Below are 13722 nucleotides of genomic sequence, written 5' to 3'. Positions count from 1 at the left end.
TGGGACCTTTCTGATTTAACCTGTGCAGAATCTAAAATTAACTGAGCGTACATCAAAAAAAGTGTGAGCACATGCACACCTTAGAGGGAACACGGTCATGAGTGTGTGAAGTGAAACATAATCCATGTGCAAGTGTGCTTTAAGACTCCTTATGGGGTGGGGTGGTGATATGTACTTCATGGAGACTACTCAAAACTTGCTTTAAAACAAACTCTCCTTCCATCCTGATCCAACTTCAAGTTCCATTAAGATGTTAGTAGACTGCCTCATTCAGTCTTACTTTCTAAAGGTCTGTGGCCAAGGCTAGGATGATTTTAAAAACTCTGTTACTCATTAACTTGTATCAGTTGTATTAAGGCCTGAAGTGAGATTCTCTCTAGGTGGTTTTGGTCTAATATAAACAAACCCATCATTCACACAAAATGTCTCTAATAGACAAATGTCTTGCCTCTTAAGTCAGTGGATCTGAGTCTAAGCTACTGCAGTATAATCATTTCCTGCATGTGTTAATGGTGTGCTCCATAGCTTACCATGTGTTTCATCTGTTGACCTCTTCGACTACTTGCCTGATCTGTCAGGATGTGATCCCTTAAGTAAATCCCTGTGTATGCTTTTCCTCATGTAGAAGTGAATATGCTGATTTACTCCTACAGCTCCCATCATTCTTGGCCACAATGGCCAAAGGGGCCGTTGTGGCTAGGGATGATAGGAGTTGTAGTCCAACAATATCTGGGGACCCAAGTTTGAGAAGCCCTGGTCTAAAGGGAAACCAAATAGAGTAGACCAAAAGCTTCCCAATTCAGACAGTCTGCTGAAAAGCTAGTAATTCCTATGTGGGCTTCCAAAACGATAGTCAGCAAAGCCATTATGTGCCTGGGTGGAAGGAAGTCTGCCTGGATGAAGACCAAGTCGCTGGACAAACAGGCGCCAAAATGGCTGCCCAAACGCCACCCCTCCATGCAGCTCAGCCAATCAGGAGGATAGCCTCCTGCTTTACTTGAATGGAGAAAGAGGCAAACTGCCCCCACTCCGCCCCAGCACAAGGCTGGGGAGTTGCAACAATCTGCCAAATTTTGGGTGCATATTGGAGTGCCCCTGCATGGCACTAGAGGTACTGTGATTTACTTATTGCAGTGTAGATCTTAGTTAACAATGAACAAAATAGCCTTGCAAGTTCTATAGATGAAGAAAGTCTGTAGTTTGTTTTGCTTCTGTGCCATCTCTTCCATTCACATTATGATTGGAAAGATAGAGTTCTGCATTTAGTTTTGAATTTGATAAAACTATCCATGCATTCATTCAGTTTTTATACTGCTTTTCATAAGGTATCCCAAGGCAGTTTACAAAAGTCAAAATACAGTAAAACTCCATAAAAATCACGTTTGAAACCTTAAGATCAGTTAAACGGTAAAAACCGTAAAACACCAAAAACCAGAAGCAAGAGAGCTGAGAGACCTGGCAGCTTTTAAGGAGCAAAAGCCTGAAGAAATAAAAAGGTCTTCAGTTGTTTTTTAAAAGCAGCCACAGATATCAAAGAGTGGACATTCAGTGGGAAAGCATTCCAGAGCCTAGGGGCAACAACAGACAAGGCCCTGTCCCATGTGCATATAGACTGATTTGCTATTTTCTTTTATATTTAATGTGGCTAAATTATACCACTTTCAATGGTATTTTGTAAATGCAAAATAAGTTCTTGGAAACACATATATTTGTGATGCTGTTTGGATCTGTTCTTTCTGAATTTTTTTTGTAAGTGTGCAATAATGTATATTGGTTACTGCACAGTGCTAGTGTCCCGCATAGGCCTGGTGGAAGTACAGTTTTGTCAAGTGTGCCACAAGTTTCTTCCTTTCATGTGTCTTTCCTTTCCATGGCTTTCTTTTATTGTGATGTAATGTTATGTGTTCATTATTGCTAACTAGGGTTGCACTTGTACCCACTAGCTCCACATGCCCAAGGAAGTTTTGGACTTGCACTGCCTTCAGTGCTGCATGACAAACTGCTCTTTTGCAATGTATTAATTTATTTGTTAAAACATCAGTGTCCTGCCTTTCAGCCATGTGAGGGCCCTTAAGACATCTTAGAACAGTTTTAAAAACAGGAGGATTTCAAAAGCAGCTTGTGATATAGCATGGGGACCTGCTATTCAAAGAAAGAAACAAAAAAATCCTCTGGGCTAGTATAAGCCTGCCACCTAATGGCGCAGCAGGGAAATGCTTGACTTAACAAGCAGAAGGTTGCCAGTTTGAATCCCCATTGGTATGTTTCCTAGACTATGGGAAACACTTATATTGGGCATCAGCGATATAGGAAGATGCTGAAAGGCATCATCTCATACTGCACGGGAGATGGCAATGGTAAACCTCTCCTGTATTCTACCAAAGACAACCACAGGACTCTGTGGGCACCAGGAGTCGAAATCTACCTGATGGTACACTTTATCTAATATAAACCCAAGGTAGCTCTGTGAACCTTGGCCTTTGAACTCTTAGTGCACAGCCCAAGGCTTGTATCTCCAGTTTCACTCTGCTTAATAGAGATATGACCCATTTGGTCTGATGTGTTTTCCCTCCTCCTAGCCTTTTAAAGATCGCTGTGAATGGTTTTATGAGCACTTGCATTCAGGACAACCAGACTCTGACATGGTCCACAGGCCAGTTAATGAAAATGACATTCTGCTGGTCCACAGAGGTAAGGAACTTCACCTGTGCCATTCTCTGCATGTAAAAGTCCTCTATGTTGACACATTTTTAAAAAAATTAATTGGTTTTCATATTTAGATTCTATTTTTAGGAGCAGCTGTGAAGTTGTGTCGAAAGCAAACTGTGCTAAACTGAAACAGGGAATTGCTGTGCGTTTCCATGGTGAAGAAGGCATGGTGAGTAAAATTATATATTGTGTAATGTGTAAAACATAGTTTTCATGAGATGTATAAAAATAGTCTCTTTAGGACAGCAGTTCTGAAACTGTCATAGGAAGCCTTCCTAAATAAGAAGGGAAACCTGCCTGTGCTTCTTGGCTCACTCATTATATATACCTGATTCTGAGGCAGGTGGATCCAAAGTGGAAAAATTTTTTGAACTCAGAAAGCCTAACAGAATTGGGTGGTTCTTGTCAAAGGAGAACTAGTGCTCTGTAGATATTGGGGGTTAATGATTTATTTATTTATTAGTGTCGCAATTCTTTCTTTTTTGCACCTAGGGTCAAGGTGTGGTACGCGAGTGGTTTGACATCCTGTCTAATGAGATAGTTAATCCAGATTATGCACTTTTTACTCAGTCAGCTGATGGTATGTCATTATCTCCCTTTGTCTTATAATCATGGTTTTTATTCGTCTGAATAGCAAACCAATCCTTGCCGGAAATGTTCCTTTTACTGTAAATATGTTACACTGGTCTTAAACATGTAACATAATAAGTTTTACTCTCAGGTGTCTTCCATTGATGTCACAGGAGTTGAAATGGAAGACATTTGAGAGTAAAAATTAAGTTGTCACACCTGTGCCCTGTTCATGAAGCATGCTGGAGTATAAACAGCCTGGTCAGTATCAAAGAGCTGCTTCACTGTTGCCTGTATCTAGGTAGATTTCTGCCTTTTTTTCTTTAAATAACAAACCACCAGGTACCATCACAAATGGTTGCTTAAATACCCTCTTGTTTCAAAAGTGGCTTGCCAGGTAAAGTCTGTAGCTCCATCTGGTTTGTGAAGCTAGTTAGATGGCTCTCTTGATCTTGGCCTGTTTTGTTGGTTTTTTTTAGTCTGGAGGGTGTCAAAAATGCATCAGAATTGCTATGACTCCCCCAGACAAACCTGGAATACTGTACTTTTCAAAGGAAAAGGTTTGTATCCCCCCACTTCATTAAACTTCAGTATTTGTTTTGAGGATGCAACTAGTGTTGAAGGTATCTAGAAAAAACCTTAGCTACTTACATTTGGCATATGGAATCTTCTTTAGCTTTAAAGATGGCCTCTTTAGTTATACATCATAATTTAAAAGCATCAATGAAACTATGGAAAGCCATTTATTTAATGCATTATAGCAACTTAGTTAGTTGTTCTGCTCTGAAAAATTTTAAAGCTATGTAAATAAGCTTTGAAAGGCAATGGGAGGCATGCAGAATAATTGTCCATCAGCCCAAGGGCAGCTTCTGTGCACACAAGGGACATACTGTACTGTATTGTGTGCCATCTTATGCATTCAGCCATTTTTTTTGGTGAGTCTGATGATATTTTCAGAAGTGCTTTCTGCTGGTCATACTAGCAGAATTTGCAAATAGCAACCCTGGATATAAACGGAGGCTGTTCTCATGTGCAGCCTAACCCCGGCTTGGGAAGGCCAGCCTGCTTTAGGCTGCGCATGAGAACCACCAGGATCAGTCCCAATCCCAGCTGTGCAGTGCCCCCTAGCCCAGTTCTGAAACCCAACTGATATTAAGGGAGTGAGTGCCAACACAGAATGAGCGCCCACACAGAGGTGGGCGCCTAGAGCACCTGTCTCCTGGGGGAGATCCCCAATTCATCACGCATGTCGTGTGGTACATTGTGTGATATCTGGGGGCCGGGATGCATCACTGCATGCTGTGCCACACAGCGCTGCTTGTCTGAGAGCTCAGTCCGCGCTCCCAGAAGCACGTGATTGCTCCTCTGAGGGGAAGGTGAGTTCAACCAGCCTCACTATTTTGAAATTACATCTTATTTGTTTAACTACAGAGACTAAAGTTTAATATGGTAGCAGTATGCAAGTTTTATTTGTAATAAAGTCTGTCTTGAGAGTGAAACTTCAGTGTTTAACATCAGATCAAATTTATACATCGGATGTCAAGGTTTTTCTTCCTTTGCTGCCTTTTCAACTGCTATTTTGTTTTTGTCATTATTGTTCTGTACATGATTGCATCACAGAAAACAAAACAAAGGTTAATTTTCTCATATATTTAAAAGCCAATTAGTGCAACATAATACTTTTGTTTTATATAGGAACCACTTTCCAGCCAAATAGCAACTCTTCTGTAAATCCTGATCACTTGAATTACTTCAGATTTGCGGGACAGATCTTGGGTTTGGCCCTGAATCACAGACAGCTAGTCAATATTTACTTCACAAGGTCATTCTACAAACATATTCTTGGTATGTTTCAATTAAGACTTTGATCTGTAAAGATGTGTAATATATAATGCAATTCTATTGAAAATATGGCAACATATTTGTTGTTGTGTATATTATATACCTCTTTTTTAAAAAAGCAGCTCCCAAAGTGGTTTACGTAGACAAAGAAATAAGATAATTCCCTGTTCCAAAAGAGCTTGCAGTCTAAAAAGAAGCACAAGGCAGATACCAACAACCACCATTGGCAGATACTTTGTGGGTTGGATGGAGACAGTTGCTCTCCCTCCTAATATAAGAGAGTCACTATTTTACAGTTGTTTACATTTCTTTTTTGCCTCATGCCTGGACTCGAGGTCATAGTGGGGTGTGTGTGTGTGTGTGTGTGTGTGTGTGTGTGTGTGGTGGTTTTGTTTTGTTTTGTTTTGTTTTTAAATTCAGTCTTATAGTATGTCTAGTTTGTGAACAAAGCATCTGAGATTAAGACTTAGCATTTATAAGTTACTTTTCTAGAGAACTTAAAGTACAACACACTTTCCTTAAGAAAGGAAATAGCTCTTTCCATAGTTCAGTCGTGGATTACATGCTTTGCATACAGAAGTTGTTAAGTTCACTCCTTGGCATCGGCAGTTAGAGCTGAGGAGGATCCTTGTCAACCCTGGAGAGCTACTGTCAAGACAGTTCTGAACTAGATGGACTGATGGTCTGACTTGGAATAGGCCAGCTTCATATATTCAAAGACCACCCATTGAGTTGATAATTTACTTAAGGGGAAGGATGACAGCTTAGTGGAAGCATTTGCTTTGCATGGCATCTTCACAAAGGAGTGGGGAATGCTTTTTGGAAACCCTGAGCACCATTGTCAGTTAGTTCAGATATATCATTGATGAACCAATGGTTTGACATGATTTAAGGCAGTTTCCTGGGTAATCTGGAGACCTTGTAGTTGCATGTTCTTAAGCACAGCACTGCAGGCTTCTTTATGAGCATCTTGTGTCTTTTTAGATATCTTGTGTCATCATCGTAGCTAATAGCAAATCAGTTTTCTAGAAAATATCTTTCTGCTGTTATTTCTCCCCCTTTCACCTTGCACTGTTTCATTCTGTCTGTAGAGGGCAGTCCTTTACTACAAATAAAACAGAAGAATGCACAACCATTCCTGAACGAAAATGTATGAGATTTTTTTGTTTGTATTTTCTCTAAGGTATTCCTGTAAACTATCAGGATGTGGCATCTATTGATCCAGAGTATGCAAAAAACTTGCAGTGGATTCTAGATAATGATATCAGTGACTTGGGGCTGGAGCTGACCTTCTCTGTTGAGACAGATGTATTTGGAGCAATGGAGGAAGTGCCTTTGAAACCAGGGGGTGCAAGTATAATTGTCACACAGGAAAACAAAGTGAGTTGATTTTGATTATATGTTCATGCTATGACTGTTAGATAACCTGTTCCAAATAAGACTACTGGCAGCATTTTTGTTGGTCACGATGTGAAAGAAGATATCAACAAAATGGCCTGTAACACCAATTCTGGACTGCCCATTTTCCTTACTTCTTCCCTTCCAGTGATCCAAACACTGGCCTCCTCTCATCTCCATCCTCCACGGGGCAGGCTCTTTGAAAAGATACCTGGTTGAAGGCTGGACTAGGAGGCACCTTACACTTCCCTCCAGAAGCTAGTTCTCTTCTTTTCTTCATCTGTGGTGAATACATGCAGGTTTCTGGCCTGGTCACAAGAGCCAGTTAATATTGGTTTAGGCCTCCCTGTCCAGACTAGAAGAAGGAAAAACAGAACAAGATAGAAGTATGGACATTTTCTGCTTGAGCCAGTTCCACAGCTGTACTTCAAGTCTTAACGTTCACCCAGTTAACTTTTACCCTACTTTCACCCACTCTCAGTGGTGAAGCATTGTTGATTCATATTTGCAACAAGCTGACCAAAGGAGCCTGTAGCCATTGTCAATGGTTGTCAGCTTTTTTTTTGGGGGGGGGGGGTCACTGATGATTAATTGGCCTCTTGTTTGAGTGCTAGGGCTCCTAGAATAAAGAGCCTATAACATATTCATAATCCCTCTCCCTCACCGCTGCATAATCACAACCAGTGCTCATAGTGGGGAATAGAGCTTGCATGTTAGAAAATGCAACACTGGGCAAACCTGAGCATTGCCCCTTTAAAAAATTAACAACATGCCTATGTTGTGGCTTGCATAGTCATTTCTTAAACTTATATTAAACCTTTCAGCCCAGCCAAAAATATGCAGAAGAGCTTAATGTGAACATTTGTTAGCAGCTTCTGTAATTTGGAATAAAATGAATTTTTGTTATCTAGAATATACAGGGTTTAGAATATATAGAGAACATACAGACTGAAACTCATCTGTTAATTTCTGTCGTTTATTAAAAGTATGTAAACATAATTGGGTGGCATCCACAGTTTTTCTTAGCCTGAAGCAAGGATTCCTTCTGGAACAAGGAGTCTTGCTCCCAAGTAAGGGGAATGGTTGATGTCTCTCATTATATTTACTATAGTTGAATGAAACAAGAGTTAGCGACACTTTATTTATTGATTTTTTTTTTTTTTTACATTTTATATCCCGCTCTTCCTCCAAGGAGCCCAGAGTGGTGTACGACATACTTAGGTTTCTCCTAACAACAACCCTGTGAAGTAGGTTAGGCTGAGAGAGAAGTGACTGGCCCAGAGTCACCCAGCAAGTCTCATGGCTGAATGGGGATTTGAACTCCGGTCTCCCCGGTCCTAGTCTAGCACTCTAACCACTACACCATGCTGATTCTTTAAAGGTATGATGTATACTTTAGGAAACACACTAATGTTAAGTGAATTTTAAAGCTGGCCCAACTTCATCCAAAAATAAACAAGTGTAGGGGTTTTTTTGGCTAATGCTTTATGTGCTATTCACACAAGAAAACTGGGTTCTTTTTCTTGAAGGTTAATTCCATAATACAGTCACAATAATGGCCAAGCAATAGCCCACATGCAGCCTTCAGGGACATACTGTATTTTTGGCAGCCAAATAGCACTACTGGAAGCAAGAGAGATTAGTGAAAATCAATGCCTCCTCACTCTCCATGCACATTCCACTGCTCGACAGCATTCTGGCTGAGCTCCAAACTAGCCTCTTGCTAGGGCACAACTCCTGCTCTGTCGTCCTAAAACCGTGGAACACGTGGGCCAATATATATTGTCCAGATGAACAGTCTTTTAGTCCCCAGATATATGCTTAGCTGGTCAATTGCATTGCATAAACACAGAGATGTATAGTCGGCAATAATGATTGTGATAACTAAAAAAAGGCCTGATTCAAACTTTTGTTGGTGTGGTTACCTTTTTTAATGAGGTCTGGTTCTGTGCCTTATTAGGTATTCACATTGTGTAGTTGTGCTTATAGTAACCAAGTATGCAGAGGAACCATGTTGTGCATTCGAGCAATGTAGTTTCCTGTTGTGGACACTCCCAGTGTGGAGTCACTCCACTGGAGTGGGAAATGACCACAGAAAAGCAACAGTCATGGCAGATAACATTTGAACTGGACTGTAGTGCCACTTTCTTCAGAGTGACTGTGCTCATACCACATCTAAGGCTGATGGTATGTTTAAACAGTTCTGAAAGAGAGTAGGTATGTGCTGAATATAAATGCACTTTGTTTACCTGGCCCACTTTATATTGTATTCCCTTCTTCTCTGCTTGTACATGCAAGAAGCCATGAGAGTATGGCTTAAGAACGTAACTGGATATTTCTCTATTTATATGCTTTATATAATTTTTACTGTATTGTTGGCCACCCTGAGGGTGTGCAGAATCAAGTTTGGCATGATATAAATCTTAAGGATATATAAAAATAATTAGCACAGGCAAATCTTACTAAGGGATCATGCTGAGAGGTATCTGCATTTCAAAGCTGTCCAGTTTTGGAGCTTCTGTGTTAGCACACAAGTACTGAAGCAAAGGCATAGGCTGTGGATGTAGCTTAAGTGGCTAGCACATTGCTTGTGGACACGGTGAATGAGCCGTTAGGTCACGTATTACATTATCATACATAACTGTGTTCCATAAAAATGTGGCCTTTACTTTAGCTTGTATGCAGTTGAATGATACAGCTAATCAGGAATATCAATTACATGGTTTCTAGCATCCCTCTTAAAACTCTCATGATGTTCTCCTAGAACTCTAAACTTAGTGATTAGTCTGAATTAAATACTTTACCAGAACTGTCATACCTTTTTCTATTTGAATAAATGCATCGAATAAATAAATATTCCTGTGTCCTTTCACCACTGGATGTAGCAATCCAATTATCTTTCTAGCAATAACATCCGTGTAACACAAACAAAGAAGATGTGATCTTTTCTCTATTATGAATCCAGCTGGCAGACTATCTAGCAAATATGAAATTCCTCTTTTAGACAGTTAGTGAGATCTAAGAAGTCAGATGGGTCAAATAAGGGAGCTTTTTTGAAAAGACGCTTAGATCTATTGTAGGAATACGGTGCTGCAGAGTTTCTTTCATTGTCAACTTGCACAAAGTATCTGTTTTTAAAGAGAGAATATTACAGATCTTTTTACATGGATGGATATCAATTTTGGTCTATTAGCTATATAAAGACCTTGTTTGAAAATAATGGCCACTTGGTGTCACTTTAATTTGTGTGTTCCTCATTTCTGGTAGTTCCATAAAGAATTTTTGTTGAGACACAAGTGTGTCTTGTACATAACAAATGTTTTCATTTTTTCTGTGCCTTGATCTTGATTTTTCTAATGCCTACTAAATTGGTAACATATTGTGCATCAAGATAAAAGTTCAGGTCAATGCAGAATTGTGTTGCAGTAGCCCTATGAAAGAATATGTTCTTCTATATTATTATATGAAAAAGTCTTCCAATTTTTATATGAATGTTTGTTAGGAAGATGTGAAAGTGGTGCATCGCATAACAACTGGAGTTCAATTTTGCCCTTCAGTTCTAAAGGTTTAATTCTGAGTTGAAAGATAATTGGAAATTGCCTGAATATATTCTACATACTTTCATCTCGCTGCCAGTTTGAAGATTCAACTCTTGCGCTTAGCCTGTCTGTAAAGTGTAGCACTTATGGAGGAGCATGGGTGGGTTGGATTCTAGATTGACTTAGGTACTGACTGGATTTGTGTGAGGTGACCTGGTGGTTGTAGTGAGAGACCTGTTACATAGATCTACTCATTAAATTTTAATACTGTAATTTGTTTTAATTGTTTCATGCTACTGTTTTTATTTCTGTTTTATGCTGCTGTTTTAATTGTTTTGTGTATTTTAATCTGTGCTGATTTTTAAATATTATTCTAAATTTTGTACACTGCCTAGAGATGTACATATCAGGCAGTATAAAATATGATAGATAGATAGATCAGTAAATAATTGCATGTTAGCAAAGACATCCCATGTTCATTTGAATTTCCAGCATAGTGATTACCTTTCCAACATGGTGGCTGTTGTCACAGTAGCTATGCTCACAGTGGTTAAATCATAGTGAATTCTGCAGCTGCAGCATGAGGAGTGGAGAGACCATATTTAGTAATGCTGGAGTAGCAAGACAAGGGAATATTCACCTCTGTCTATATGACTTTCTCTAAAGAACTTGCATCTTATACAGTATGGGTCGGATGCTGTGAAGCCACAGAATTAAGATAAGCATGTGCCCTCCTTACCTTTTAATCCAGCTCTCATAGCTCCATCTTTATCCTGCCTTGTGATTTTCCTCTGGAACTCCTTTTGGGCAGGCTAGAATGAATAAATTATTTTAAAAGCATAAGCCAGAACACAGCTCTTAAGTTATATCTTTTCTGTCTCTTACCCCATCCTCTACTTTCTCTTCAGAGATTTTCAAATCTTTTTAAAAAAATGATGTGCTGCACACATTCGGATACCTTACTCAGCACCTGCTAAGCTCTAAGAGTATAAAACACATTCCCATTTTGAGCAGCTTAGAAGTCTTCAAACTTGAACATCCTGTTGATCGTGGAAGTATATCTTTTTGGGCCTCTGGGTATTTCCAGTTGTTGGTGTGCTTTTATGTTGGAAGAAAAAGTGTGATTGAACCTTAAATCTGTAGCTGTGTGTGCATCCCACACGGCCCAATACATTTGAGCATGGGCACAGACATAAAATAAATCTTGTTTTATATTTGTATTTTCTGTTCATGAAGGAATGTAAACTCAAGGTATTTCAGTTGTGATAATACCATTTGTCATGTTTTTTTGTACATGGCTTAGATTTTGAGTACAGTGTGGAAAATATACTACTCAAGAAACAATATTTGAAATTGTATCACAAAGTTGCTGTGATCACACATTATCCTGGTGGAATGCTGCAGAGTATGGTCGTCTGACAGCTCTAACTTTTTTAAAAAGTGGAGATCAGCTCTGGGAACACTGACAGACCTCTTATGCAATATTTTCATTAGCCTTGTATTGATGATCCAGTCACACGTCATTTTATTCTTGGAAGCAAAATAACCTGCACCAACTGTAGGCTGTTGAAGGGAAATGTCCATACTTTCGTTTCCATGCTCTGTTAGTAATTTTGTTTTTAAATCCGAAATACTGTGTGCCTGACAAAGCCAGGTATGTTTTTATTTTTATGCAGCCTAAAATAATGACTCCCGCGGAGATGGCACTGTTTGTAATTTACCTTGCTGTGGTAGGGATGGATACATACAGGGAAGAGGCTAGTACAGAATAATGCTGTTGACGTATTTGAACTGGGGAAGTTGGATGTGTATTAGTAACCCCTGCTAACTGGGCAAAGAGGCACCTTTTTAATGTGGTAATTAATTTATTTATCAGGGGGAGAGTACACATACTGTGGCCCAGAACAAAACTCATTCCTCACACAGATTTAAAAAATTAGAGAGAACACTGCTCCAGTGACTGTTGCTCAACAGTGTAGCTTGTGATGATGTCATGCACCCCGATCCAAGATGGCAGACACATGAACATTTAAGGCACAAGTGGGCTAACCTGTGAACCGCCTAACCGATTTGAATCAAATTTGCTACAGCTGTAGGGACACATAGGGATGCCCCAATGGTGTAGTTAGATGATGTCATTCACCCTGATCCAAGATAGTGGATGTGTGTACTATTTGGGCAGAAGTGCACTAACTTGTGGACTGTCTAACCAATTTGACCCAAATTTGGCACAGTTGGAGTGAGTGACACACAGGGACACCTCAATGGTGGTGTTTGTAGTAATGTCATCCTCCCCAGTCCAAGATGGTGGACACGTGAACATTTGAGGCGCAGGAGGTCTAACTTGTGGACCTCATTTTGAACCAAATTTAGTCCAGTTGTAGGGATAGTGAAAGGAAAGTAGGCAGATTAGCTCTTATTAACTTGTTGGAACATAAATTCAGCTGACTTTTGGGTTTTGACCTACATGGAAATTATGCCACTAACTTCATGTAAGAAGAGCGTCATATGTAACATAAAAGAAAATAGGAAATAGCGCATGTGGAAGTAAATGACTAGCAAGAGAGGCTCCAGTTCCAATTTCCCCAGTGTCCACTCTAATCCTATGCGCACATGCAAAAGATGGTTACTCTGAAGCGATGGACACTTAGTTCATTTTAAGCTATTGTTATAGGCATATTATATAATAATTAGCAATCATGCATCACTGGAAGCTGATAAATAATCATTGGATATGTCAGCTCCCCAAGCAGAATGCCTCAAAAGAAGACTGAACTTACAAGATTTATTTTTGGCTGTGAAATAAGGAAGAACACACATGCAAGACTGTGAAGAATAGCATACACTATTTATATATTTATAAATATATAAATATATATATTTATGTATTAAATTAAAAAGATCCTTATGTCAGCATTTTGAATAGCCATGGTGTACTATAATTATTTCACTATTATAGTGGCTGACATCTAGCGAAGCTTGACACAGGCAGCACTGATCCACGTCTGCAACTGCAGGCTCACAGTGACGTGCTGCAGCCTTGCATTTTTATGCAAAAAGCACAATACTTTGAATAGTGTGCCTGCAATCCGGAAGTGCTAGTTAAATTGGAAACACATTGCTTGACTGTATCCAGTCTAACTAGCACTCCTGGAGTGTGGGTATGCTATGCAAGTATTTGTGCAAGAGTCCAAAAGTGCAAGATTGCTAGCATTTCACTGTGAGCCTGCAGCAGCGGTGTGATTGGATCAGCATTGCCCACATAATGCAGTGCTGGGTGTCGGCTGCTGTTCTTCAGTAGCAGAGTAAGTGATTACTCATAGGAACATAGGAAACTGCCATATACTGAGTCAGACCCTTGGTCTATCTAGCTCAGTATTGCCTTCATAGACTGGCAGCAACTTCTCCAAGGTTGCAGGCAGGAATCTCTCTCAGCCCTATCTTGGAGAAGCCAGGGAGGGAACTTGGAACCTTCTGCTCTTCCCAGAGCGGCTTCATCCCCTGAGGGAAATATCTTGCAGTGCTCACACATCAAATCTCCCATTCATATGCAGCCAGGGCAGACCCTGCTTAGCTATGGGGACAAGTCATGCTTGCTACTAGGGGTGTGAAATTCGGATTTTCGGTGATTTGGTTCGGGACCTGAACCGAATCACCCCTGTTC

General features: G+C 39.9%; 1 protein-coding gene across 11 annotated transcripts in view; it reads left to right on the top strand.

Annotated features, from left to right (window-relative positions):
- HACE1 (HECT domain and ankyrin repeat containing E3 ubiquitin protein ligase 1) overlaps positions 1-13722 on the top strand; it is a 66965-nt gene that overhangs the window by 34419 nt on the left and 18824 nt on the right. For all 11 annotated transcript variants that reach the window (XM_053257197.1, XM_053255641.1, XM_053253923.1 and 8 more), the window contains 5 exons: positions 2580-2691; positions 2781-2878; positions 3202-3289; positions 4975-5124; positions 6305-6501. In XM_053257197.1, the coding sequence (XP_053113172.1) occupies positions 2580-2691; positions 2781-2878; positions 3202-3289; positions 4975-5124; positions 6305-6501 (645 nt within the window). The remainder of the gene's footprint in view (positions 1-2579; positions 2692-2780; positions 2879-3201; positions 3290-4974; positions 5125-6304; positions 6502-13722) is intronic.

This window comes from Hemicordylus capensis, chromosome 1 (assembly GCF_027244095.1).
Source record: "Hemicordylus capensis ecotype Gifberg chromosome 1, rHemCap1.1.pri, whole genome shotgun sequence".
NCBI lineage: Eukaryota > Metazoa > Chordata > Lepidosauria > Squamata > Cordylidae > Hemicordylus > Hemicordylus capensis.
Note: the sequence above shows the minus strand (reverse complement) of the source record. Positions and strands in the feature narration are given on the sequence as shown.